Source organism: Cavia porcellus, unplaced genomic scaffold (genome assembly GCF_034190915.1).
Source record: "Cavia porcellus strain 051 isolate PalLab524CR breed Dunkin Hartley unplaced genomic scaffold, mCavPor4.1 scaffold_18, whole genome shotgun sequence".
NCBI classification, from domain to species: domain Eukaryota; kingdom Metazoa; phylum Chordata; class Mammalia; order Rodentia; family Caviidae; genus Cavia; species Cavia porcellus.
Genome location: NW_026947501.1, coordinates 69,899,763 through 69,924,065, shown reverse-complemented (window position 1 = coordinate 69,924,065; position 24,303 = coordinate 69,899,763). Strand labels below are relative to the sequence as shown.

Sequence of the window (24,303 nt, the reverse complement as noted above, 5' to 3'; positions counted from 1 at the left end):
AAAAATTTATGGTAAAGAGTGCCAATGATATTCTTCCTTTGGGCGTTAGGCCATGGCCTATTCCCTCCTTTTGTTTTTGTAAGACACCCTTGAGTGTCCGATGGGATCGCTCAATGATGCCTTGTCCTTGGGGGTTGTAAGGAATGCCATGTTTAAGAGTGACCTCCATTTGTTGACAAAATGTCATAAAAATTTTGCTGGTATAGGCAGGACCATTGTCTGTTTTTAGTATATTGGGCTTTCCCCAAGCAGCCCAGGCTGCAAGACAATGATTAATAGCATGGGTGGCCCTTTCTCCAGGTTCTGCCGAAGCAAACATAACCTGAGAAGCGGTGTCAACCGAAACATGTACATATTTTTCCGAATTCTGGGATGTGTGTTTGCCAAATATGATTGGGGCGCAGTCCTCTCGGGTTAACACCAATAGATTGTTGAGGTGAAGAGATCACACAGACCTGCCAATGCCTCTAAAAGCGCCATGGTAAATGGCGCATTGGGCCCATAAGCTGAAACTGCGTCCTTGATAGCTTTAAGTTGTTTAATTTCTAAGGGCTCATAATATCCTCCTCCTCCCCTGCCTCCTACTTGTACCGGGAATGCATGGAGACCGGAACACTCAAAGGGAAGCCGCGACCATACCCTCTGGTGGAAGGAACGTCCTCCTCCCTCCCCAGATGGGGGCGCAGAAGGCAACCCAGGAAGTAGCTCTCCCTCTAACCAGGGCGGTGCCATAGGTTGTGGGCGCCCTCTGGCGGCCACGGGTGGAGGTGGCAGCCCAGGGAACAACTCCTCTTCCGGCCACGTCGGTGCAGTAGGGCCTGGCGCCCTGAAGGGGGCGATCGTGGGTCGCGAACTTGCCAAGGAGCGGAAGGGCCTAAGTTCCTCCCGCAAAGCGGAGTAGCTCAGGCAGGGTGGTGTTTGGTTCCCCTTTTTATCTTCCCGAGCCCTAAGTTCCTCTTTTAACGGTGTAGGAGGGTCATGCTTAGCAAAGACGACCTCCTCTTCTGAGCCTTCCGAATCCGAATCAGAATCGGAGCCCTTGTGTTTCTCTGGAGGCCCAAAGTCAGGTGTGACTTCGGGCTCCTCCGAGCACTTGGATCGAGCTTTGTCAAGAGCCTGTCGGGCTGAGCAAAGCCCGGGGGTTCGTTCGTCTGTCAGACAAGCCCTAATCAGTTCCCACAGGGGTAAAACCATGGGATCCAAGCGTCCCTCTTCTCGGGCGCATCTAAGATCCCCTCCTAACTTCTCCCATGACGGGAGGGTTAGAGAGCCCGTGGGCCAAAACCAGGCCAGAAATCTCGAAAGGGTGACCCGGTTTATGTAGATGCCTCGGGTCCGCAGCAGGACTCTTAGGGAGTCAGCGAGGGGTTTGCGAGCAGCATTGCCCACAATGGCGAAACGAAAGCGAAACAAATGCAAAGAAAAAAAAAAAGGCCGGCGTCCACCCGTGTGGCGCTCAAAATCTGTTAGGTGCGTCCACCCAACCCAGGCGATCCAGTACTCACCTGTCCCGGGAACCGCTGTATCTCACGTAGCTGATCAGGGTGAAGAGAAGAGGCGCTCGCGGCCTTCCGTTGTTATTGGGCCAGGTCCTCCGTCGTACCACAGGCAACAGCAATCGCACCTCCCGGCCGAAGAGGCACGTCGCTGAGTCTTTTACCTTTTTCCCCGTACGGGCCACCAGATGACCGGAGCTGCGGGAGACAGGAGACCAAACTCGAGCAGGATCAGCTCTCAAAGTTTATTGCATACAGCGAACCGGACCTAACAAGGTCCGCCACCCTCAACGTTGGTTCCTCTTCTGCCCGTTGGGGGCAGGAACAACCTCTTATAAGGGGAAGCAGTATCCAATCACAGAGAAGCGCGTCTAACAAGCTGATAGGCTAGCGTCACGGGTAACTGGGCAGACATGACAATTTGGTGGGCTTGTTCAGGCCGGGAAGAACCCGGAAGCAGGAAATGGGCGCCATCATAGGCGGCTTCCCACAGTGGGGAAGGGAGATTTTAAAGTGTGCAGCTGATGAGCAGCTGATGCAGTAGGTGAAGCTGGTGACACTGTTGATTGGACACAAACCAGGCCTACTGCGGGGACGTGGTAGGGTGAAGGGGACCCTGGGCAGCCAGTGTGAGCTCGGCAGGGATGACAGGAGCATGCTGTGGTTTGAAACAGTCCCTAAAGTTCATATGTGCAGGGCTGGGCCTCTGGCTGATATGCTTTTGGAAAGCAGAGGGACCCTGAGGGCTCTGACGTCCTCCAGTAACTCAGTCCACCGAGAAGGTGGAAGATTGCCATTGGAGGTCACCACAACAGAAGGTGGGGCTTGGTGAAGGGATGAGTCATGAGAGTGGTCTTGGCAACTCTGCCCTCCCTTCCTTCCCCACAGCCTTCCCCTGGGCTGTTTCTGCCTCACTTTGGCCTCAAGCAAGCAGCCAGTTTGCTGAGGACCCAAACCACGGCTCATACCGAGAGCCAAAACAAACCCGCCCTCCTTCTGGTTGTCTTTCTCAGATCACTTTCTGTCAGACAGAAAGGTGCTGAGCAGGAGGGGCCCCCATTGTGGGTCACAACTCCCCTAAAATTTCTACCCCATATTTAAAAACAAGCCATTCACTGTGTGACACACGAAAGCGACCCTATCATTTCCTTCACTCCCTGTTACTTTCCTGAAGCTGAAACTGACACCAGCTAGTCACAGGAAATGAGGCTTCCAGAAGATTCTGCCCATTTCCTCTCAAGACACGGTCTGTCCCTCTCCGCCTGTTGGATGAATAGTGTCTGTGAGAGGCAAAGACGTCGCACTGTGCCAGACACCGTGCAGGTTGCAGCTGGCTGAGAGCCTACCTGCAGTCCCCGGCATTCATCAGGTGGAGGGGCTGCTGGCTGCAGGAGAGTAGGTGCTCACTGTGCCGCCTGCGTCTCAGTCCCATCAAGAAAGGGGTGTTTAAACCCCTTGTTAGGTGCCCCATTCATTTAGCGTGCACTTCTAGCAACAATTCTTCTTCTTTTTTTTTTTTTTTTCTTTTTACCGGTACAGGGGATCGAACTCCCGACTGCCTGCTTGCAAGTCAGGTGCTTATGCCACTCAGCTAAATCCCCAGCCCCTCCAGCAACAATTCTAATGTGGCTTTGGGGAGAATGTGATCAAATCAAGTTTCACCTGAAAATACATATTTGTGGAACTCCATGGGGTGTTTGAGAATGGAGAGCAGTGCGGAAAGATTTGCCCCAGCAGATGGGAAAAATATTACAGGACCACAGCACTGCGGTGCGGTGTACGTCAGTGAAGCCAGACTGGCGGGACAAAAGGGGGTCTCTGCACATGGGGCTAAGTGACTGGGAGAAAGCTGTCCTACATGAATTTGGAGGCCAGTGAGTGGGTCTTCTGTAAGGAAAAATAAAATAATCAGATCAAAATGTTAAACAGATAAAACAGTTTGTAAGAAGTAAAAATGGGGCAAGAAGAAAACCATGGGTTTCAGTGTGGGAATGCTTGGAAGCTTTACATTTAACAACTGCAAGAACCAGGGATTTAGCTCAGTGGCATAAGCGCCTGCCTGGCGCTTTTTCTCCAACCAAGTTCTGTCACTGAATTGCTGAGTTGGTCAGCCTGTGCCAGAAAGTGTGACTGTGTCTGCCTGTGCCCACCCCTGAGCGCTCGCTTTTCCCAGGACTGTGAGCTGCGGGGTGAAAGTCTGTGACCTTGGGGCTATGGGTCAGGGGTCAGCAAGCCACTGAGATCCTCTGCACCTTAGATCTTTAGCAAACGATTTTAACAGAGTCACTCCTGAAATCTCTTACGGGGAGAAAACTACCTGTGTGTTCTGTGTGTTCTCCCATTGCCTTCAAGCTGCTGTTATCTGGGTTTTGCAGGGCTAGTTGATAGGATTATTTCCAAAAGATGAAAAGTATAAAACAAAAAGAGGCCTTTATTCTGAGAACACAGAGAGAGATGACTGGCAGCCCGGATGCTGAAGTCTGGCGATCTCTCTCACGGACATGTGGCTTGAGGGAATATAAGTAGCCTAAGCTTAGGGCAGTGCCCTGAGGCCATTAGAGATGCACAGGTATTTCATTGGCACACATTTGGCGCCAGGGGCAGATTCCAAAGGGTGGGGGGATATAGGATTACAGGTAAATCTCTAGGGGAGACAGGAGCTCCCTGATTCTGGCTGAGGTCTTTTCTGGCTACAGTGTCCGGTCTGGGCCAGCAACCCTTTCATATCCTGTCTTATGATTATTGATTTCTCCCTTTAACTACTTCCTGCTCCAGGGGATGCTGTACTGGAGCCTAGGGGAGTCCACGGGATGATAGTTGATGCCCAGGTAGATGCTGATGCCAGGTGTTTTAGCCAGGACAACTTCACTGGTGAATGCATGTATGTCAGACTGGAAAAAAAAAGAGATATGATGTTATGAGGAGACATGGCACTGTCATATTTAGGGACCCAGGTGAGGTAGAGGGAAAGGTGCCTTTGATTTAGACATGTCATTATATCAGCATGACGTTGAGGTAGGATCATTGTCACGGTGAGGTAGAATTCTGAAAAATAAGTGTGAGGTTAGAAGGAGTGAAATTATGAGAGGTGATTACTCCCCCATCTGAAGGCATAAAAGTTAGGAGGTAGGTGTGTAAAACTTGTCTCCGGTCTAGGAGTTGAGCTGGAAAAAATAGGGGGAGTAGGGGAGATGGTGGCTGTACCAGTATAGGGAAGGTAAGGGCTTAGGCTTTCAGGGATGTCACGTTTAACCAGACAGCTGAGGATAGAAAGAACCACGACAGTTATCACATAGAACATTATGAAGATGATCTTACGCATGATGTGGGAGTCTCTAGGAAAGACTGTCAAGAGTCTTGCTGTAAAAATGATTATTAATAGAATGTAAGAGATTAGGAACCAAAGTGGATAACAAAACATGATTTAGCCTGTTAACTGTGGCTGTGAGGCCTTCATGAAACAGAGACGGGTGGGTGACAGAAGATGAGATGACCACTCAGAATGATCAGATTTGGGGCACCTCTTAGCCTGAGTGATGTGAAAGCAGGATGGGAGTCCAGCAACTTTGACCGCTGTAGACCAGGTAAGGGCCACTCCACCTTGGGTGTAGTCCTGTGGATTTAGAACATTTGAGATAAATTAGATCTCCTAGGGATATGGGAGGATCTGGTTTGGCCTCTCCAGAGGGTTGTGATAGGCAGAGATCAGCATGTTGTTGCAACAGGTGTCAGAGGAAGGAGAGGACTGGGACATAGTCAGCCAGGGGAGGGAGATTTTGGGGAGTAGGAAGATTGTGGAGTAAGAATGGCTTGCTGTACATAAGTTCAAAAGGACTTAAGAAAGTAGGAACCTGGGGAAGTGCCCTGAGCTTGGCTAAGGCTAAGGGCAAAAGTTGAGGCCAAGGTTGGTGTAGTTCCAAAGTGAGTTTTGTAAGGTGTGTCTTTATGAGGCCATTTGCCTTTTCTACTTTCCCTGAGGATTGCGGATGGTGTGGGATGTGTAGGTGCCAGGTGATGTGTAAGCTTGAGGATACCTGTTGAGTGATCTGAGAAATAAAGGTGGGACCATTATCTGACTGAATATTCTGAGGTAAACCAAACCTTGGAATGATTTCTTGTAATATGATTTTGGTAACTACATCAGCAGTTTCCCTGGTTGTGGGAAAGGCTTCTATCCATCCTGAAAAGGTACAAACAAAGGTGAGAAGATATTTGAGAGTCTTGTGGCGGGGCATGTGTGTAAAATCTATCTGCCAGTCCTGACCAGGGGTGTGTTCCTGAAACTGATGGGTAGGAAAGGAAGGGGATGCCATGCGCTCCTGAGGAGAGGTCCTGGCACAGAGATCACAGGTGTGAGTAATCTTAAGAATGATAGCTTTTAGAGAAGGGTGTGTGACTGTCGGCACTAAGAGTTTGTTTAGGGCCTGTGATCCTATATGAAAACAGTTGTGTAAATCAGTGAAGCCTGTTGATGTGGGAGAACAAGTTTAGATCCCTGAAAAATCCATCCCTGAGTGTTTTGTGTGTAACCTGGTTTATGAAGTAGCTGTAATTGTTCTGGTGAATAATTGGGCTGAGGTAGACTGTTTGGGACTAACGGGAGAAGATGAGAAGGGCAGGGCCCTTGTGCAGCTAACTTGGCTTGTTAATCTGCAAAGGCATTGCCTTGAGCAATAGGATCTGTAGAGTTTTGGTGTCCTCTGCAATGAATAACTGCTGCCTGCTTTGGAAGTTGGGCTGCCTCCAGAAGTTTAAGGATAAGGGGAGCATTAATGATGGGGGTTCCCTGAGTGGAAATAAAACCCCATTCTTGCCAGATAGAGGCATGAGAGTGTAAAATGCTAGATGTATACTTTGAGTCAGTGTATATATTTATAATCTTGTCTTTTGCTAGTGTAAGAGCCCTTGTAAGGGCAATAAGTTCTGCCCTCTGGGAAGAGGTCCCAGGTGGCAGTGGATTTGCCTCTATAACTTTTGACTGGTTAACTATTGTGTATCCTGCCTTCTTTTGGTTGTCTGTGTTTGTTGAACTGCCATCTATGAACCATGTGTCAAAGGCCAAGGAGAGAGGTGTGCTACTGATGTGAGGGAAAGAGGTGGGAGTCATCTGTAAAACTCAATATAGTCATGGTGAGGATGGCCCTCTGAGGTGGGAAGTAAGGTGGCTATATTAAGAAAACCACTAGTTGCAATAGAGATGCAAGGGTCTTGAGAGAGAGCTAAGTGTACCTGTTGAAGGCGAGAAGGGGTCATTAGGGCAGGGAGCACCTTATGTGAGATAAGGTCACGTAGGTGATGAGGTGAGTGTACTGTAATACATTGTCCTAATGTAAACTTTTTAGCTTCCAGGGTCAGGAGGGCTGCAGCTGCAAGAACTTGGAGACAAGGAGCCCATCCTTTTACTGTGTGATCTAGCTGTTCTGACAAGTAAGCTACTGCTTAAAAAGAAGTCCCTTTTTGTGTCCTAGTACACCTATAGCGTTGTGGTCCTGACAAGTAGTGTATAGGATGAAAGGTTGGGTGGGATCAGGAAGGGTAAGAGCTGGAGCTTTTAGGAGAGCCTCTTTTAATTTTTGAAAGGAGGCATGTATGGGCCTAGTAGGGTCCAGCGGTTCTGATAAGGGACCCTTAGTGGCCTTGTAGAGGGGATGAGCTAGGGCTGCAAAGTTAGGAATCCAGAGATGAAAGAAATTAGCTAAACCTAGGAAAGATGTAACCTGCTGTTTAGTTGTGGGCACCTGGAGATCACGAAGAATTGCCTTACAATCTGAGGTGATGGAGCGAGTGGTGGGGGTGAGAGCGAGACTGAGGTATTTGACTTTTGGGGAGGCTATCTGGGCTTTGGCGGGAGACACCCTGTATGCACGGCTAGCAAGGAAATTAAGAAGACTGGCTGAGTGGTGTATGGCTAACATGTGGGATGGAGAACATAATAGGAGGTCGTCTATATATTGAAGAAGAACACTAGGTTTGAGATCAAGTTCTGTGAGGTCAGTAGCAAGATCCTGACTAAAGAAGTGGGGACTATCTCTGAACCCCTGGGGGAGTACTGTCCAAGTAAGTTGTTGAGATCTGAGAGTGTCTGGGTCAGTCCATGTAAACACAAAGAGGTTCTGACAATCAGGGTGTAGGGGGATAGTGAAGAAGGTGTCTTTAAGATCTATAACTGTAAAGTGAGTAGTGGAGGGAGGGATATGAGAGAGCATGGTATAAGGATTTGGTACCACTGGGTGAGTTGGGGTAACAGCACTGTTAATTACTCTAAGGTCTTATACCAGGCGATAGGACCCATCAGGCTTGAGTACCAGGAGAATGGGAGTATTGTGGGGTGAATGGATAGGTTTAAGAAGACCATTGTCTAAAAGCCACTTAATTATGGGTTTAAGTCCCCTTAAATGTTGGGGAGCTAAGGGGTATTGGGGAACGCAGGGAAAAATTGAGGGATCCTTGAGACGGATTAAAACAGGGGTGGCATGTGTAGCCAGAGTGGGATTCACTGTGTCCCAAACCATGGGATCAACCAGAGAAGGAGGAAGGGGGGTGGGGAATAGCTTTGCAATGCATTGTGAGGCTGTTTGGAGGATTAGGGCTGTGGGGAGAGAGACAGTGAAGGAAAAATTAAGATTTTGAAGAAGGTCTCTACCTAAAAGGGGTGTGGGACATGTTGGGATTACTAGGAAGCTATGGGTAAAGAAAAGAGTCTGGAATCTACATGGGGTAGGCCCAGTCTGCAAAGGTTGATTTGGTTGTCCGTCAACGCTCACAACAGAAATTAAAGACTTACTACAGGATCCTGAAAATTCAGGAAGTACACTATAAGTCGCCCCCGTATCCACAAGCAGAGATATTATTTTGCCTGAGACCTCCAGTTTGACTCGGGGCTCTGACAATGTTACCAGAGTGGGAGCTGTTAACCCTGAGCCCCATCAATCTTCTGCAGCAAGTCTGAGCAGGTCAGTCAGGGGCGAATCTGGCATTGACGAAGTCTCCTGTGAGGGCAAGGGATTAGAGGATGGCCTAGTTGCTCGCTGGTGTTTAGGACAATCGCTCTTCCAATGCCCTTTAATGTTGCAGTATGGGCAGGGCCCAGGAGGAATGCCAGGGTTAGGGCGGTCTTTTGCCCAATGTCCTTGTTTGCTGCATTTGAAGCATGGTCCAGGCGGGACTCGGGCAGCCACACCTTGTTGTGGATTCTTTGTCTTGGGAACTCCAAGTGGCACTGCTAAGAGGTCAGACTGATATTTAGCAAACTTTAATTTTTGAGCTTGCTTTTCCTCTTTTTGAAGCTTATCTCTGTTGTTGAAGATACGGAAGGCTAATTTAAGTAGATCCCCTTGTGGAGTTTGAGGGCCATGTTCAACCTTTTGTAATTTTGCACGAATATCAGGAGCAGACTGTGAAATAAAATAAGAGTTAACAACAACCACCCCTTCATGAGAGTCTGGGTTTACATTAGTACATTTAATTAAGGTTTCCCGAAGCCGATTTAAAAACACAGCCGGGTTTTTGTTAGCCTCCTGGACCTGTTCTAAAAGCTTGTTATAATTAGTGTGCTGGTGAGCAATCTTATTAAGGCCCACAATCAGACACTCAATCATCTTATGTAATTTTGTTGAATCTTGTCCATTTTGATCCAGCTAGGATCTTGGTCTGGCATAGCTACAGGCCCAGGGTCGTTGTCAGTTGTATTTGCCCTATGCCTGTGGTCAGCTTCTTTTTGAGCTGCTTGCCACAGCTGATTTTGCTCTTGTGAGCTAAGGGTAGTATTTAAAATCACATAAACATCTTTTAAATGTAAATCATAACAATTAGTGATAAATTCAAATTGCCTGATATAATTTTGTGGGTCAATAGAGAAGCTACCTAATTTGTGGGTAAGCTGAGACAGATCAGAAAGGGAAAATGGCACATGGATATTGACCAGCCCTTCTGGGCCAGCTTGTTCTTGAAGCGGTAGCAGAGCCTGAGGAGAAGAATGTGGAGGAGAGTGCCATTGGGCAGCTATCCGCCCGGTAGATGCATGTGAGTAATTATCTGAAGAGCTACAGAGCGGCTGCCTCTTACCCTGGGATGAGGAAACACAGGCAGATGGCATCACACTGTGTGCCTTGCAGCGAGAGAATTGTTGTCGGCCATCGTCATGTGGACTGCAACAAGGCGGCTGTTGCTGTTCACAAAAGGAGCCACAAGGTGGCACCCATTGATCGTGAGACCTAAAAAAACATGGCGGCACCCTGTCGCCATGGTAACCGACCAAACATGGCGGCGCCCTGTCGCCATGTGACCCCTCTGAACATGGCGGTGCCCCGTTACCACGACAACTGCCCGAACATGGTGGCACCCATTGCCACGGCAACTGCCCAAACATGGTGGTGCCCCGTTGCATGGCAGAGGGATATTGCATGGCGACTGTTCCTGGCGCAAGCTGGAAAAATCACGCTGCTTGCCAGAAGGGCACAATAAACGTGACCTAGTGTGGTGGGCGGGTGGTGAGAAGGTGTCAGAGGGCAGAGCAGAGCTGCTGGGAGAGGCCTGTATCACGGAAGGCGGAGGGAGAGAGGATTGCGCAGTGAGAAGTAATTTTGGGTGTAGAGGGACCAGGGGTGGGGGGAGGGGATGGCGGTGGCGAGCGAGATAATGATGAAGAATCAATTTGGGGATATGCTGGGGGCCGAGAGAAAATCGGAGGAACATCGTCAAGCATATCTTGGGGACAGGATGAAACAGATTGGGTCACAGGAGAGCTAGCCAGGAGTATTTGCGTGGCATTACAGGACTTAATGAGAGACAGATGTGTTCTCAGAACCAAGGACGCTTCTATGTATGGCAGCTCTATCACCCTGTCACTGGCTTGGCAAAAATCAAGCAGTGTTTGCAGAATGGAAACATCAAATGTTCCTTCCCTGGGCCAACGTTTGCCGAGGAGTGGGTAAGTAGGCCAAACTTCCTGGAAGTAAAAAGTTAATAATTTAGTTTTTATGGTACTTTTAATTTTTAAAGTACATAAGTTGGAAATTAAGCATTATAACGGCGTTTTTTGGGAGTGAGGAAGTAAATTTCCCATGACTGATTTAGGGAAGGAAAAAACCTGTGGCCCAGAGAATAAGCTGTCACTGATTCTGTGGTGCCACACGGCGGCGCTAAGGTTCCAAAAACTCATATATTGTAGTCGTCACTGAGAAATTTACGAGTGGAGTTTGCGAGAGGTAAGTAGCAGCTTTGCCAGTGAAAGTTCGAGGCTTTAAAGGGAAGCGAGGGATTTCTCAGTGTGGGCGGTCTTTTGGCTATCAGAACCCAAAGAACGTGAGAGATTTTAGTGTGGACACGGGCTGGCCCAGAAAAAAACCCTGCTCAGGGCTGTTCTAAGGACGTGAAAATGCTAGAGACCCACGCAAATGGGGGAGAACAGTCCACTGGGGCCTGGCCCAGTGCCACGAGTTTCCCGGAGTGTGCTCACCTAAAATCAATCTGGTTGGTGGTGTGTGGAGGCGGCCGGCAAGAAGTGAAATGCATCTCGGCAGAAGAAAAAGCACAGAATTAAGCCAGGATGTTACTGGTTCGTGAATTGGCTGGGGTCTCAACTGGGTGTGTGTGTCCCAGGAGTGAATCGCCTGCCCATTGAGTCATGGCACCAAATGATAGGATTATTTCCAAAAGATGAAAAGTATTTCCAAAAGATGAGAAGTATAAAACAAAAAGAGGCCTTTATTCTGAGAACATGGAGAGAGATGACTAGCACCCCGGCTGCTGAAGTCTGGCGATCTCTCTCGAGGACACATGGCGTGGGGGAATATAAGTAGCCTAAGCTTAGGGCAGTGCCCTAAGGCCACTAGAGATGCACAGGTATTTCATTGGCACACATTTGGCACCAGGGTCAGATTCCAAAGGGGGATATAGGATTACAGGTAAATCTCTAGGGGCAGGGGAGACAGGAGCTCCCTGATTCTGGCTGAGGTCTTTTCTGGCTACAGTGTCTGGTCTGGGCCAACAGGCCTTTCAGTAGTGGCCAGGACTAAACGCATGCCCAAGGTGGGCCTTTGACACCTGCTTTGTGCCCCTCCACATACAAAAAAGCTGGAAGAGAAAAATAACATTTTGCCACCAGAGAGAATCCTCGCTAAGATGTGAGCCTCCTGCCTCTTCAAGGCTATGCATATATTATTACATAGTTGAAGCCTGATCCATAACCAAAGTTTCAGCGTACTATTGGGCTCTCAGCCTTACAGCATTCCTTCTGCAAAGCCTTTGTGTCCAGCCTCACTCTTCATAAGTGCAGCGATGGAATTCACAAAACGCGTGTGCTCCCACTAATGAGTGGTTAAAGGGGTGGGGATGATGGCGAATCCTTTGCAAGGGACAGAAGGAAAGTTATCAAGAATAGGAAAGGAAAAGCACCCCTTTTGCTTTACTCCTGAGGCAGTGCCACGCAAGGTGAACATGCTCTTTGGAATCTGTGCTTTCCATGGGCAGCAGAGGAGTTGGGCTGTGACATTTGGGGGGGTCTCAGATGTGATTAACTTGGGATTGATGCTCGGCCTCTGCACAACTTCAGTTCCAGTGCTTGTTGCTGCAGGGGTGCCCCCAAAGCGGGACTTTGGGACCACTGTCTGCTTGCTGTCTGGGGTCCCACATGCCCATTCTGTCATCACCATTGCTGTTTCCCCCTCCCCCATCCCTACAGCGCTGCCCTGCCTGCCCTCCCTCTGATCTGGACCTTGCACACGCAAGTGTGTGGCCTTGGCTTCCTTGGCTGGGCACCATTTTGTATTCGTGGTGTAGCTCATGCCAGGTCATCTTGCCTCCTCTGGCTGTGTAGTATTGCGTGGTGTGGCTATGTGGTGTTTCTTATTTATTTATCGGGATGTCTGACCCCCTCCTCACGTTGGCTCTGCTGCTGTGGCCACGCAGGTGCAGGGTTTTGTGGAAGTGCCTGCTTCTGATTCTTTCCAGTGCACACTGGGAAATGAAGTTTCAGGGTCCGTGGTCATTTGGTTGTTAACGTGCTGAAGAACCACAGCTGCCACTCTTGTCCTTGTTTTCCAGATGCAGCCCCCGAAGCTCAGAGTGGGGGAGGCCCAGGGTCCTGCAGCACAGCTGGGGCAGAGCTGGACTTGACTAGGGGTCAGAGTCCGAGGTCTTCACCAGCCCTTCCTGCTGGGGACACAGAAGGCAGAGTGCCTTGCCCAACCTGGGGAGCTGGTGGCCTAAGAGGGGAAGCCCTAGCTCAGCTCAAAGGACCAAAGGATACTTCCCAGAAAGGCAGCCTGGCGGGCATGGAGAATAAGCCAGCACCCTTCCTGCTGTGTCCATTACCATCATTTCCTACCCTCCTGACCGAGGGCGTGCAGCTGCCAGAGCTGTCGTCTCTGGCTGATCTGGCCGGTGTCTCCCTGCTTGAAACTGCCACCCCATTCTCCAAAACAAGCTCCTTGGAGAGAACGAACGAACCTTGGAAACAGATTGCTGATCTCTGGCTCCTTTGTTCTCCTTAGAGCCTTTTTGTTTGCCTCTGTCTTACCAATATTTGAACATCACCCCCATGTAGTGCTATTCTTAACTTGCCCAGTTATTGATTTTTCTCCTCCCATAGGTACACAGTTAGCACAGGGCGCACGGCTCAGGGTGCAGAGGGCTATTTCCAGCACAAATGGAGAACCTGCTAGGCAGAATTGGTGCTGATGAAAATTTAGGAAGGCAGAGCAGGCAGTAGTATCAGCTCCTCCCTCTGTGTGGACAGATGCCCGTCCTCCCTCAGGGTGGTGTGGGTGCTGTCACAGTTCAGTTCAGCCTCTAGTGGACATCTGGGTGGGCGATCCTGTCTGACCTAACCCAGCTCCATGGTCCAGAAGGTCGGGGTGGACTTGGGTCTGTCAGGAGGATTTAACCTTGACTGTCCCCTGCACCATGGCCACAGTGGTGAGGAGCAAAGGTTAGTTGTCTTGTCATCCTCTCTGTGGCTGCTGTGAGTTAAACTCACTCTCCTACGCTGGCTTCCAGGGAAGCCACAGGCAGGCACACAGGTAGGTGTGGTGTGTTTGCCAGTGAGCAGAAAATTGTCAATCTAGTGAACCTGAGGCCACTGTTCTTAGAAAGGCCAGCGTGCAAGGTGGCCCAGACCAGCCTCTGAGATCTGGGACCTCAGGAGGATCCTGCTGTCCCCAAACTGATCAGCCTGGCTGTCATGGTTTATGTTTGTGTCCCCCAGGCCTCATGAGTTTGCATTGTGTATTTGTGATTGGTTTATTGTCTAGCGCTTGGATTGATGGTGTCAGTGCTCCACCCACAAAGGGGTGGAGCCAGGATGTGATGTAATGGCAGGAAGAAGGTGTGTCTTGCTCTTTGCTGGTTCCTGCTTGCTGTTTGCAGCCGCCATGAACTGCGTTCCAGACATGCCCGCCTGTCTTGGAGCCAACTGAGTGTGGACTGAAACCTCCAAAAACTGTAAGAAATAAACCTTTCCTTTCCCGACTCTGGGCTTCAGGTGTTTTGTCTCAGCGATGAGTAAAAAGTAACTAAGACACTGGCTCACTGTAATTAAACCAGTTTCACCAAAAGGCATTATTTATGCTATTGTGATCCCAAATATTGAGTATAGTTATCCAAGTATCGTAATCCTTTTCCAGGTTTCCTCACCATCCAGAAGGTTATGTTTGTAATCCCATTAAGATGTCATTGGAAACCCAGCAAGCTAATTCAATCTACCACCTCCAATCCAACCCACAGCGAGAGTAAAGACAACAAGACATGTTCTAAGTTAAGGGCAGCCAAGGGGTCCTAAATCCAATCCCTGTGAGGATGCCGGGACAAAGGCCTTAATCCTAGGCCTCTTCCAGAATTTATTATCTTACGAAGAAGGGGGTGGCTCAGGGATGAGTGATAGTGAGGATAGCAGGGATTACTGAGTAACTTGAGCTGGTGGCCAGGTGGGAGAAAGGTATCTGCAAAACACAGAGATAAGGATATGCAGAAGGATCAGTTTGCATAATTCAATTAAGGTAGCAACTGAATTGTTTTAGGAGGCTGTTGCTTTGGTTTCTGATTTGTAAATTTTTGTGCTCTGGGGAGTCATAGCCTCTTTACCTTGAGGCTCCTACCCAGTTGACATTCCCGGAGCTGTTGGCTCTAACGTTCAGCTGTGCTCATATCTTTTACAGAGAGCACTGTGTGAGGAAACAAGAGACTGTCTGTCAGCTTTAAGAGATTACATACCAGCACCTCGGCTAGCCTTATTTGCAATGCTTAGAACCAATTGAGGAGAGAAGGAAATACCATAGCCAGCTCTCTACATATCAGTATAAGGAAATCAATCTCCATATAATCAAGGTTACAGCAATTGTTTTTGCATTCAAGGGGAGTCACTGGAGTTGTCTCCCACATATGATGCACACCTACCTTCCTTCCTGGGGTCTGGAATCTTCTAAGCACCTGTAGAGGGGCTTGAGGGGTCAGCTCCAAGCTAAACCCTGAGCTCTGAGTCTGTTTTCATGTGCATTGTCACAATGGGTGCTGTGGGTGGAGGTCGGGCCCATACTGTGTGCCTCCCTGGAGGGACCTTGGAAAACTGTGGCTTCACAGGGCTTTGCCCAAAGCTTCTCGTCCCCTTCTGGTTTTGCTGGGCATCTTGTGCTCTGAGAATCTATGAACTGGACTGCGGTGAGTCCACCCAGTGGATCATCCAACCTGTGGCTGATCTTGGGCACCTCACATGGTCAGAGGATCGGGGCTGGGTGGAGGGAAAGGACGGACTGTGGATGTAGTGTAGCCAACCTGGCAGGGGGTCTAGAAGCAGCTGCTGCCTGTCACTGTGACCTGCAGGCTGGAATGGCTGTCATCGTACCCCTGCTGTGCTCTGCCACCTGATATGGGCTGTCCTGGGAAGGGTGCAGTGGCTGTCTCTGCAGCTGATTCTGCCCTGGAACCTGGAGGCTGCCGTGGTGCTGTCTGTCCATAGCTGGGGACCATGTCTTTCCTGAAAGGGGATCTGGGTGGCACATCTCCCATCCACCTACCACATTTAGCCCTTCATGTTCTGTGCATGCTCTGTCAGGCTGCAGGATTGCCCAGCACTCTGCCCACCTCCTATAGCTAAGTGTCCCCCACCGCAGGTGCCCTGGGGTCTGGACTGTGCCCCTGATAGAATGTCCTCCAGGGGCCAGCTTGCGTCTCCTTCTGGTCTCTGCCTTGGATGTGGTGCGTGTTTGATGTGGGAACTTAGCGTGCTGGGTGCGTGTGACATGCTGGGGGTGGGGCCGAGTGTCCCTGCTGGGGCTGTGCTGCTGTTCACCCCTCAGTCCTTCCCTGCCCCTTTGAGCTCCATGAGGACCCTCAGGTTCAGAGAGGCCAGTGAGACCATGAGGTGACCAGCCAGTCTTGGGCAGATGCTGACAGCCTTCCTGACCCCAGAGTCTTCTGCTAAGCCTCTGTCAACCTGGAAGATAGGCCATGGGTCCACATGTGACTCTTTTTCCCTCCTGTCCCTGCAGGTCCTGCCCCACCACGGTCTCCACGCTGCAGGCTTCTTCATTGGCTTCCTCCTCTCCCTGGTGCTGAGCTGGGTGGCACTCTTCTTGCTGGTACACTATCGGTGTCTGCCTGGAGGCCTGCTTGCCGGACACAGTGTGAGTCTCCCTCCTGGGGTGTGTGGATGGTGGTGGCTCAAGGTGGATGTTCATTCCCCAGCTTGAGCAGCGGATGCCAGACCCCGCTGGGGAGTCAAGAACAATATTCACATCCTGGCCCTGCAGAGAGTGCCGCGCCCCTCCCAGGGTGCTCTCACCATGAGTCCTTTACAAAAGCTCCCTGGACGATTCTCTCTCAAGTTCCATTTCTAATTGACACATAGTAGTTGTGTGAGTGTCCAAGGCACAGTGGACTATTTTGGCACAGGTGTGCACTGTGGTGACCAGACCAGGGAGGTGAGTGTAGGTGGTTTCTGTGCTGGGAGAATTCATTGTCCTCTCTCCTGTCTGGGGACGCACGGCACGTGCTCCCTGGCTGTTGTCGTCTCCCACGCGATGGCACAGCCCTGCTTGCTCCTGTCACCTGGCTGTGACACATGCTCTTTGCCCCAGGACAGCTCTCTACATGGCCACGTGACTCTGTCCTCTGTGCCTGGCTTATTTCACTCACACGACGTCGTCCAGGTCATTCATGTTGTGACAGGGCACTGTCTTTGTACAGTGAGTGTTCGTCTGTGTGTATGTGTCCCATTTTCTCCGATGGACTCTTTGGGTGATTTTTCACCTGTGCACAGTGCGAGAACCCCACACTCGAGCACTGCCCAGGCCCCATTCCACATGTTGCCGTCCTCGGGGAGGCACAGCCTCTTCAGCCTGGCTCCTGCCACCTGTCTTGCTGTTCTTCATGTCACACCCACTTCCTGCCACGCCCGTGACTCAGTGTTCCCAAAGGCATTGCTCACCCCTGTGTGCTTCTCCCCCTTTCCCGAAGTGGCACCCCTGTCACCTATCTTTTAGGACTTAACTCAGGCACCTTCTTCGCTGAAGTCATCGCTGGCCACTTCCTGGCAGGCTCAGGGTCTTTCTGGGTCCCCCCAGCAGCACTTGCCAGCACCTGTGAGCTCTAACTCTGAATCCCTCCCTGGCTTAGTATGGATTCCTACAGGAGCACATCCCTGAGACACGCTTCCATGTTTGGTCAGTAGGAAGTGAACCCCAGAAACAATGAGTGGGGTGAGGAGGCAAACAAGGGAGACTTGTGAGCACCAGCGCCTGGAGCTGAGTCCTGCCCAGAGGCTCCACGAGTGGCACAGAACCGGAACCAGCCACTTCACCTGAGGTGCGGCGGGGCAGGGTGATACCACCAAGATCTATCGGTTATTAAGGGCAAGCAGTGGCAGGGAAGGCCAGGAGGAGGGGTGACATTGTGCCTTGGCCTGGGTATGAAGGCCAGTGTGACTCCCCCCACCCCCAGGAAGGGATGCAAGTGCTGGCCAGGGATCTTGCTTGGTGGGAGCTGCAGCAGTTCAGGTGAGGCTGTGGCAGAGGCCCCCAGGGTCTCTGGGGTCGCCTTGCCTGGGGGTCCTGTGTTTGCACACACTGCACACAGGGCTGGAGTGGTGAGAGAGTGCCCTTGCAGAGTGGAAAGCCACGGGGGCTGTCAGAGAGCTGCAGAAGCTGCCTTCTTCTAGGACAGCCTTTGTAGGTGGGTCTCTGTGTGCAGGACCATGGTGGGCTCAAGCCGCTGTGACTCAGTGTCACCCTCCTGTCCCACACCTGGAACGGAGCACCTACTGTCCTGCTCTCTCACTTTGTGTGGTGAAGACTGGTTCCTCAGGTCAAGCAGCCAAGCCAGGGTAGGATCCGGCTTCTGGTGACCCCATCTTTTCGGAAACAGAAGTTTTGTCCCCACTTGTGGTCCCTTGCTGGCTGTGTCCCTGCTGTGAAGAAAAACTGTGTACATGGTTCCCCCAGGCTGTCATCCATCAGGGGACAGGACGAGCCTGCACTGCTGCACAGAACAGGATTTGTTTCCCGGAGATTAAAGGCAGATTGGCACGGCTGCAGGATGACCACTGCACAGAGCTGGAATGTGATTAAGGCCGAGACCCTTGCAGTATTTTTTCCCCGATGTTAAGAAGGGAAATTTTTGTGCATTTTTCTTTATTTTTTTGCCAGCATGGGGGCAACCAGTGTGCCATAAAGCAGAGAGAGCTTCTGAGTCAGAGCGAACTGGGAGGACAGAATAAGCCCAGCTCTGTTTGAGCCCTGTGAGCATCAGCATGTTATTGCACCATTCTGAGCCTCAGTCTCTTTAATTGTAAATTGTGGACACTTTTCAGATACAGCACACACAGCTCCCCCAATACTACTGGTATAGGAACAAGAATTCTTACATGTGAGCGGTCAACTCCTAGCCATTTCTGCAGAACTAACATTCTGGGCAAAAAAGAGATCTCGTGTATATAATAAGAAACTGGGGCTTCATTTTCTTTAATGTCATTTTGATCTCCTAATCCCAGGTTCTAATTAGAAACTGGCCAGATCTGTGGTGTTGTGGCTTCTAGCCTATTATGGGTTTCCCTCAACCTGATGGTGACAATTCTGATGATGGTGATGATGGCGGTGCTGATCGTAGTGGTGATGGTGGTGATGGTGATGACGATGGTGGTGATGATGGTGGCGATGGCAAAGATGGTATAATATTTCTGTAAGTCAGAAGGCTTCCACATCCATTGCTTCATTTTATCCCCACAGGTCTATAGGAGTTAGAGCTCCAGGAAAGTGCAGAGGCTTTGTGACTTCATTGGCATCTTAAGAGCCCACAGTGTGACGGGCTGGCCAGCTCCTCTCTCCGCAGCTCTGGCCTTTTCTTCCATCACAGCGCACAGCAGCCCGAGAAGGCCTGCTCAGTTGTTGTGTCTGTTTTTCTTCTCTAGGCGCTGTATGCTGAGAACAAGCTGGAGCCCTCGCCGTTTGCCTCAGCGGATGGTATCAGTGAGGATCTCTCTCTCAATGATCAAATGATCGACATTCTTACTTCCGAGGACCCCAGGAGTATGCTGCAGGCCTTGGAGGAGTAAGGTTTCTCCCTCCCATTTAGTAGTTCTAACCCACCAGTTGCTGTGCATTGGACGCTCTGCTTGCTGTAAGGCAGCTCCGTGTGTGGGGCGACAGCTGTGATCACACACCTTGCTAACAGGAAGGTGAGAGCTGGCTGAGTCCAGAAGAGGAAGTCGTTCCTTCGGGGGTCACAGCCACTCTTCCTAGAGGAGCTGATGTTTGTAATCAACCCTTGTTGGTGGAGGAAAAGCTTTCTAAGTGGATTAGGTGTGAGAGGCTTCTCAGGGAGGGAGGACAGGGCAGAGGGAAGGATGAGAACGGGCTAGATACAGTTGATGAAATCTAAGTGGCTAAGTGTCATGGGTATGTGGACTGAGGAACAGAGTCTAGAGAAACGGAAGGGGGCAGCTCCAAAGAGAGGAGAGACCAAGTATTTGATGGCTTGCTGGACTGAGTTTAGGCTTTTCTGTTTATTTAATGGAGAATGATGTTGTATTGCATATGTAAGTAGAATTTCATGCCAGTGATTTAAGAACTGACAGAATCCTCTCAGTAATCCTATGAAGTAGATACTGTTTTTACATCTTACAAGATGAGGACTTGGAAGAGATGAACGGATTTGCTTAAGGGCACAGGATAGTGAATGCAGGCTTGGATCTCAAACCAGGCAATTCAGAGTCCAGGCTCTCAGGATGCCACACAATCTAAGAGTTTTCTGGCCAGGCACGTAAGTCTGACTTACTAACTTACCATCACTGGGTAAGGTCTCTCTACCTGGCCTTCCCTTTTTTCCTTTTGACAAATATTTCCAAGTGATTGCTTCATATGTGTCCTTTTTGCAGTTTCTAGTTGTGATTCTTTCACCTTTTGTTTCAGCAAACATATTAAGCATAATGATTTTAAAGTCTTTTAAACCTTTGTTATCCGGTCCTCCTTTCTGTCTGTTGTCTTCTGTGTCCCTTAGCTATTATTGCAGTTTCTTTTCTCCTCATATTTTGGATTGTGTGCTAGACATCATGTATGAGAATTGAGATGGCACCCTGAGGACGAGGATGCTGTCTTCTTCCGGGCAGCTATAATTGATCCTAAAAAAGTTAAGGTTCTTCCAAGCTGGACCTCACATTGTCTAAATCACAGTCTTATTTGATCATAACTGATTTTTTTTTGTACTGGGGGTGCACTCACGACCTTGCACCTGGCAGGTGGATGCTTATGCCACTGAGCTAAATCCCCGGCCCCGTAATTGATTCTTTTGCTGTTTACTTTCCTTGATTTCTTAGGCTCTTGGCTGTTGATGACAGAGCTGCACGAGAATGCTTTGAATTTGGATCCTATTTACAGGAAACTTTTCTGATTCTAGATCAGATGCTTAGCTTCACCCACTGATTGCTGTGGGTGAGTTATTGCTGTGATCTCAGAATTATCGTGATAGCCTGCAATGCCTTATTTTTAAAATATGTTGGTGTCACATTTTAAAACGTGTAGTTGCTTTCAGACTCCCTACTTAGTTGTGTCCTCTTGGAAGGGCATCTTGGTTTTGGTGTTTGGCAAGTCAAATAATTTGTGTTCAATTAGGGCTAAGAGCTTTACTCCTTGTTATGCATTTCCTAATTAGGTTTGGGCACGTTGGATTTAACGAGACTCTTGTGAGCCTCAGTGTCCTCACCTCTTCGATGATGAGTCCAGAACCTGCCTCTAGGGATGCTGTGCTTGTCTTTCCTGATAATGACATGAAAGGCACTCAATGCAAAAGCATCCTTAGGGTGACAGCTGCCTCTGAGCCTGGGTCACAGAGCAGACACTGAAGAGAAGTGTTCAAATGATGCGTGCTCCTTTAGTCTTCTTTGGTACACTGAAACAGCATCGCTCCCATGGTGAGCATAATCATCCTGTGCAGCAGACGTGTGCTGATAAACATTGTTAAAAAAGAAAATAGCACTGAAAGTAGGAGGCCGTCGAGGCAAAATTGAGCATCTTCCCGGTCCTGTCGGCCTGGCCTGGGAAACAGTCTCATGGGATAAAGAGATGGACCCGGGGTGGAGCCTGGGCAGCCCGGCCTCTGCCTTCTTAGTGTTCCCCCTCAGTGGGCTGGGAGAAAAAGCCCTGCTGTGTCTGTCTCACACCCTTTGGGAGCTGACTGGTGCCCCATGGGGAAGGACTCTCATTCTGTGGAGAAGGATGCTCCTCCCTTGCCCTGGACCTTTGGGACCCAGGCGTGCAGAATGGACCTTGCGGCATGGAGGGAGCCGTCCTGGCTTATCCACGTCTGACTCTCAGGGCTGTGTGGCCTGGGTATTTCAGCTTTGCGCAGCCCTTCTTCCCTTCACTTCTTGATCAGAATGTCAAGGATGATGATTTAAAATTTACCACTTGCATCTTTCCTCAGTGCCAGGGAGGAAAGTTCCTGGCAGAGAGGTTCATAACAGTCACTTGGTGTTGCATGTGCTAAGAACGGGTAGTTAGCAGTGTTTCCCAGGTATAAGTTGCCCCACCCTGAACCCCTCATGGAAAGATAGACTGAAATGGATTTGTATTGTAATCCCAAATAATATGTGTGGTCATCCAAGTATTGTAATCCTCTTTCTAGTTTTCCTCACAATCCAAAAAGTCATATTTGTAATCCCATTGAGACCTCATTGGAAACCCAGCAAGTTAATTCCGATCTACCAACTCCAATCCAACCCAGAGTAAAGACACCAAGACATGTTCTAAGTTAAGGGCAGCCAAGGGTTCCTAAATCCAATCCCTGTGAAGATGTGCAGACAAAGGCTCTGATCCTAGGCCTCTCCCAGAATTTATTATCTTGTGAAGAGGGAGGTGGCTCAGGGATGAGTGACAGAGAAGATGGTGGAATTATGTGAGTAACTTGAGCTGGCTGGCCAGGTAGGGAGAATGGCATCTCTGTAAATTGCAGAGATAAAGATATGCAGAAGGATCAATTTACATAATCTAAGGTAGCAATGGAATTGTTTTGGGGCGCTCTTTGGTCTCTGAGATGCAAACTCTTGTGCCCTGGGGAGTCATAGCCCCTTTACCTTGATGCTCCTACCCAGTTGACATTCCTGGAGCTGTTGGCTCTAACATCTCCCGTGCTCATATCCTGTACACGGAGAACACTATTTGAGGAAACAGGACTGTCTGTTGGCTTTATAAATTACATACCAGCACCTCTGCTAGTCTTATTTGCAATGATTAAGAGCCAGCTGAAGAGAGACGAAAATATCCTAGCCAGCTTTTTACAAATCAGTATAAAGAAATGAGTCTCCCAATAATCAAAGTCACAGTAATTGTTTTGCAATCAAAGGGAGTCACTGGAGTTGTCTTTCACAGATTTGATTGTGTAATAAGCACCAGAATATTTAATTTGCAAATTCATAGCACTCTGTAACCTTCCCGCCAGATTAAGTGGTACTTTCAATTAGGAAAGTCCTAAGTCCTTGATTTAAAAGGTGATGGGGTATGAGAAGCCAGGTCTTCTTTATTCCAGGGCTGACGCTGGCTGGCCATGACGCGTCAGTGGACCAGGGAGGTTCCGTTCACAAGGGTTCTGGAGTTTTATATCTAAGTTTCCTCGGGAGCAGATCTTATTTTGCTTGAGAGTGTGCAACACTGATTCTCAGGCATGGCCTGTGAGTGTTCAGCTTGAGAGCTAAATTTATTCCTTCTTTTGTCCGGCCTTCTAACCCCTCCCCACCCACCACCCTATGCCAGCATTTGATATTTATCGAATTCCATATCAGACACCATAGTTGGATGCTGGCCACAGGGACCTGGTCTTTTCTTTCCTTTAATCACAGCATTGTCAATTACTTCTAATCTTTCTATCTTGACTTATAGTTAGGCTTAGCAGCGACCAGAAAGAAAATATCCCTCAGAATGTGAGGGGCTTAGTATGCACCCAAATCCCTGATATTCTCCCCACTAAAAATAGCCATTTTCTTCAGTGCATCATTTATCCTGTTGTAATTCCTGCTCAAGGTTTGACTGGGGTTGTAAATGCTCCATCAGGAAACCTGCCTGTCGCCTCCTTTCCAAGCCCACAGCCGTACCTTTGTTCTCTCTTTGGATTTAGTTTTCACTGGCAGCATTTCCTGGACAGCTTGGTGATTTGGTTTCCATCTCATTTATTCATAGGCTGTCTCTTACAAAGAGGATTGGAAGAGGATTCTTGGCTTGATTTTTATCTGACTCCTTGACTGTTGCTACAGTGGAGGGGCTGGGACCCAGCAGATGCTGGGACCAGAGGGAGGCAGAGCCAGGCTGGGCTGGCAGGTCTGGAAGCTCCCAGAAGCGTAGCTCCTGCTGGGCGGTGGCTGTGCTCCTGCTGGGTGCTGGCTGGGCTCGGGGCTGACCACGGCCAGTGCCTCACGCCTGTGATTTTCATTAGTTTCTCACAGCAGCTGCCATTTTTGGACCTGGCCACTGAGGTTCAGTGTGGCTTGCTGGTGTTGCCGATGGCCACGCAGGAGGTGAGGACTTGCATCCAGCCCTGAGCCCTTTCTACTGCATGATTCTGCTGAGAGAATAACCTTTTAAAACGGTGCAGCTTAGATTTCTGAGGAAGGCAACAGAAATAAGAACCAAAAGCTGCCCAAACCCCGTGTGTTTCTTTTGTGATTGGAAGAAGACGATCACCATTGTGCTGCTGCTCCCCGCATCGCCCCAACCATTTCTGAACTGTTTCCTAGAAGGAAAATGTGTGGCGTTTGAGAGCTGATTTTTAAATGTATGTTTAAAGCAACTCTTTGTGTGCCAACCATATGACTTTTTTTGGTTACAATTCCTGTCTCTTTTAAAATTTTTATTTTATTAGTACACATTTACACTACAGAGTGATCACATTCAGGGGAGAGGCGGATGGCACTTTTATTCTTGGCAAATTTCTGCAGAGAGGTGATTGCAGTCCTCCCGCCTGAAATCCCGAAGCCTGACAATGCAGCGGCTTGTCTCAGCTTCTTTTATTTGTTCCTTCTCTGGGTTGTTTGCTCACACGCACAGTAATTTTAAAGCAGTAACTGATCATCTGTGCTGACCCTTGCCAAGCCTGGTTCTGTGCCCAGCCCCTGGTGGTCCTGGCGGCTGATGGTGAACAGGAGCCTTGGTTTTATCTCTGTAGAGTGTGCACAAGCACAGAACCCACACCGCACATCGTGATAGCTGTGCACCCCCCAACATGTGTGGAGGTAAAGGAGCAAAGGGCACCATTTAAGAGCGGCACCTGTAACCCCAGCACTGTGGGAGGCTGAGGCAGAGGTATCTTCAGTTCAAGGCCAGTGATTGAAGGA

At 49.4% G+C, this 24,303-nt stretch overlaps 1 protein-coding gene across 5 annotated transcripts in view; it reads left to right on the top strand.

Annotated features, from left to right (window-relative positions):
* The window catches only part of Evc2 (EvC ciliary complex subunit 2), a 107,801-nt gene that overhangs the window by 16,571 nt on the left and 66,927 nt on the right, over nt 1-24,303 (top strand). For 4 of the 5 annotated variants that reach the window (XR_010040873.1, XM_063230173.1, XM_063230172.1 and 1 more), the window contains exons 8-9: nt 15,980-16,114; nt 18,895-19,034. Coding sequence is in view for 4 of the 5 variants with exons in the window: in XM_063230173.1 (XP_063086243.1) it covers nt 15,980-16,114; nt 18,895-19,034 (275 nt within the window). In the remaining variant the exon portion in view is untranslated. Of the gene's footprint in view, nt 1-10,143; nt 10,426-15,979; nt 16,115-18,894; nt 19,035-24,303 lie in introns of those variants that run through there. The other variant, XM_063230174.1, reaches the window with a different exon arrangement.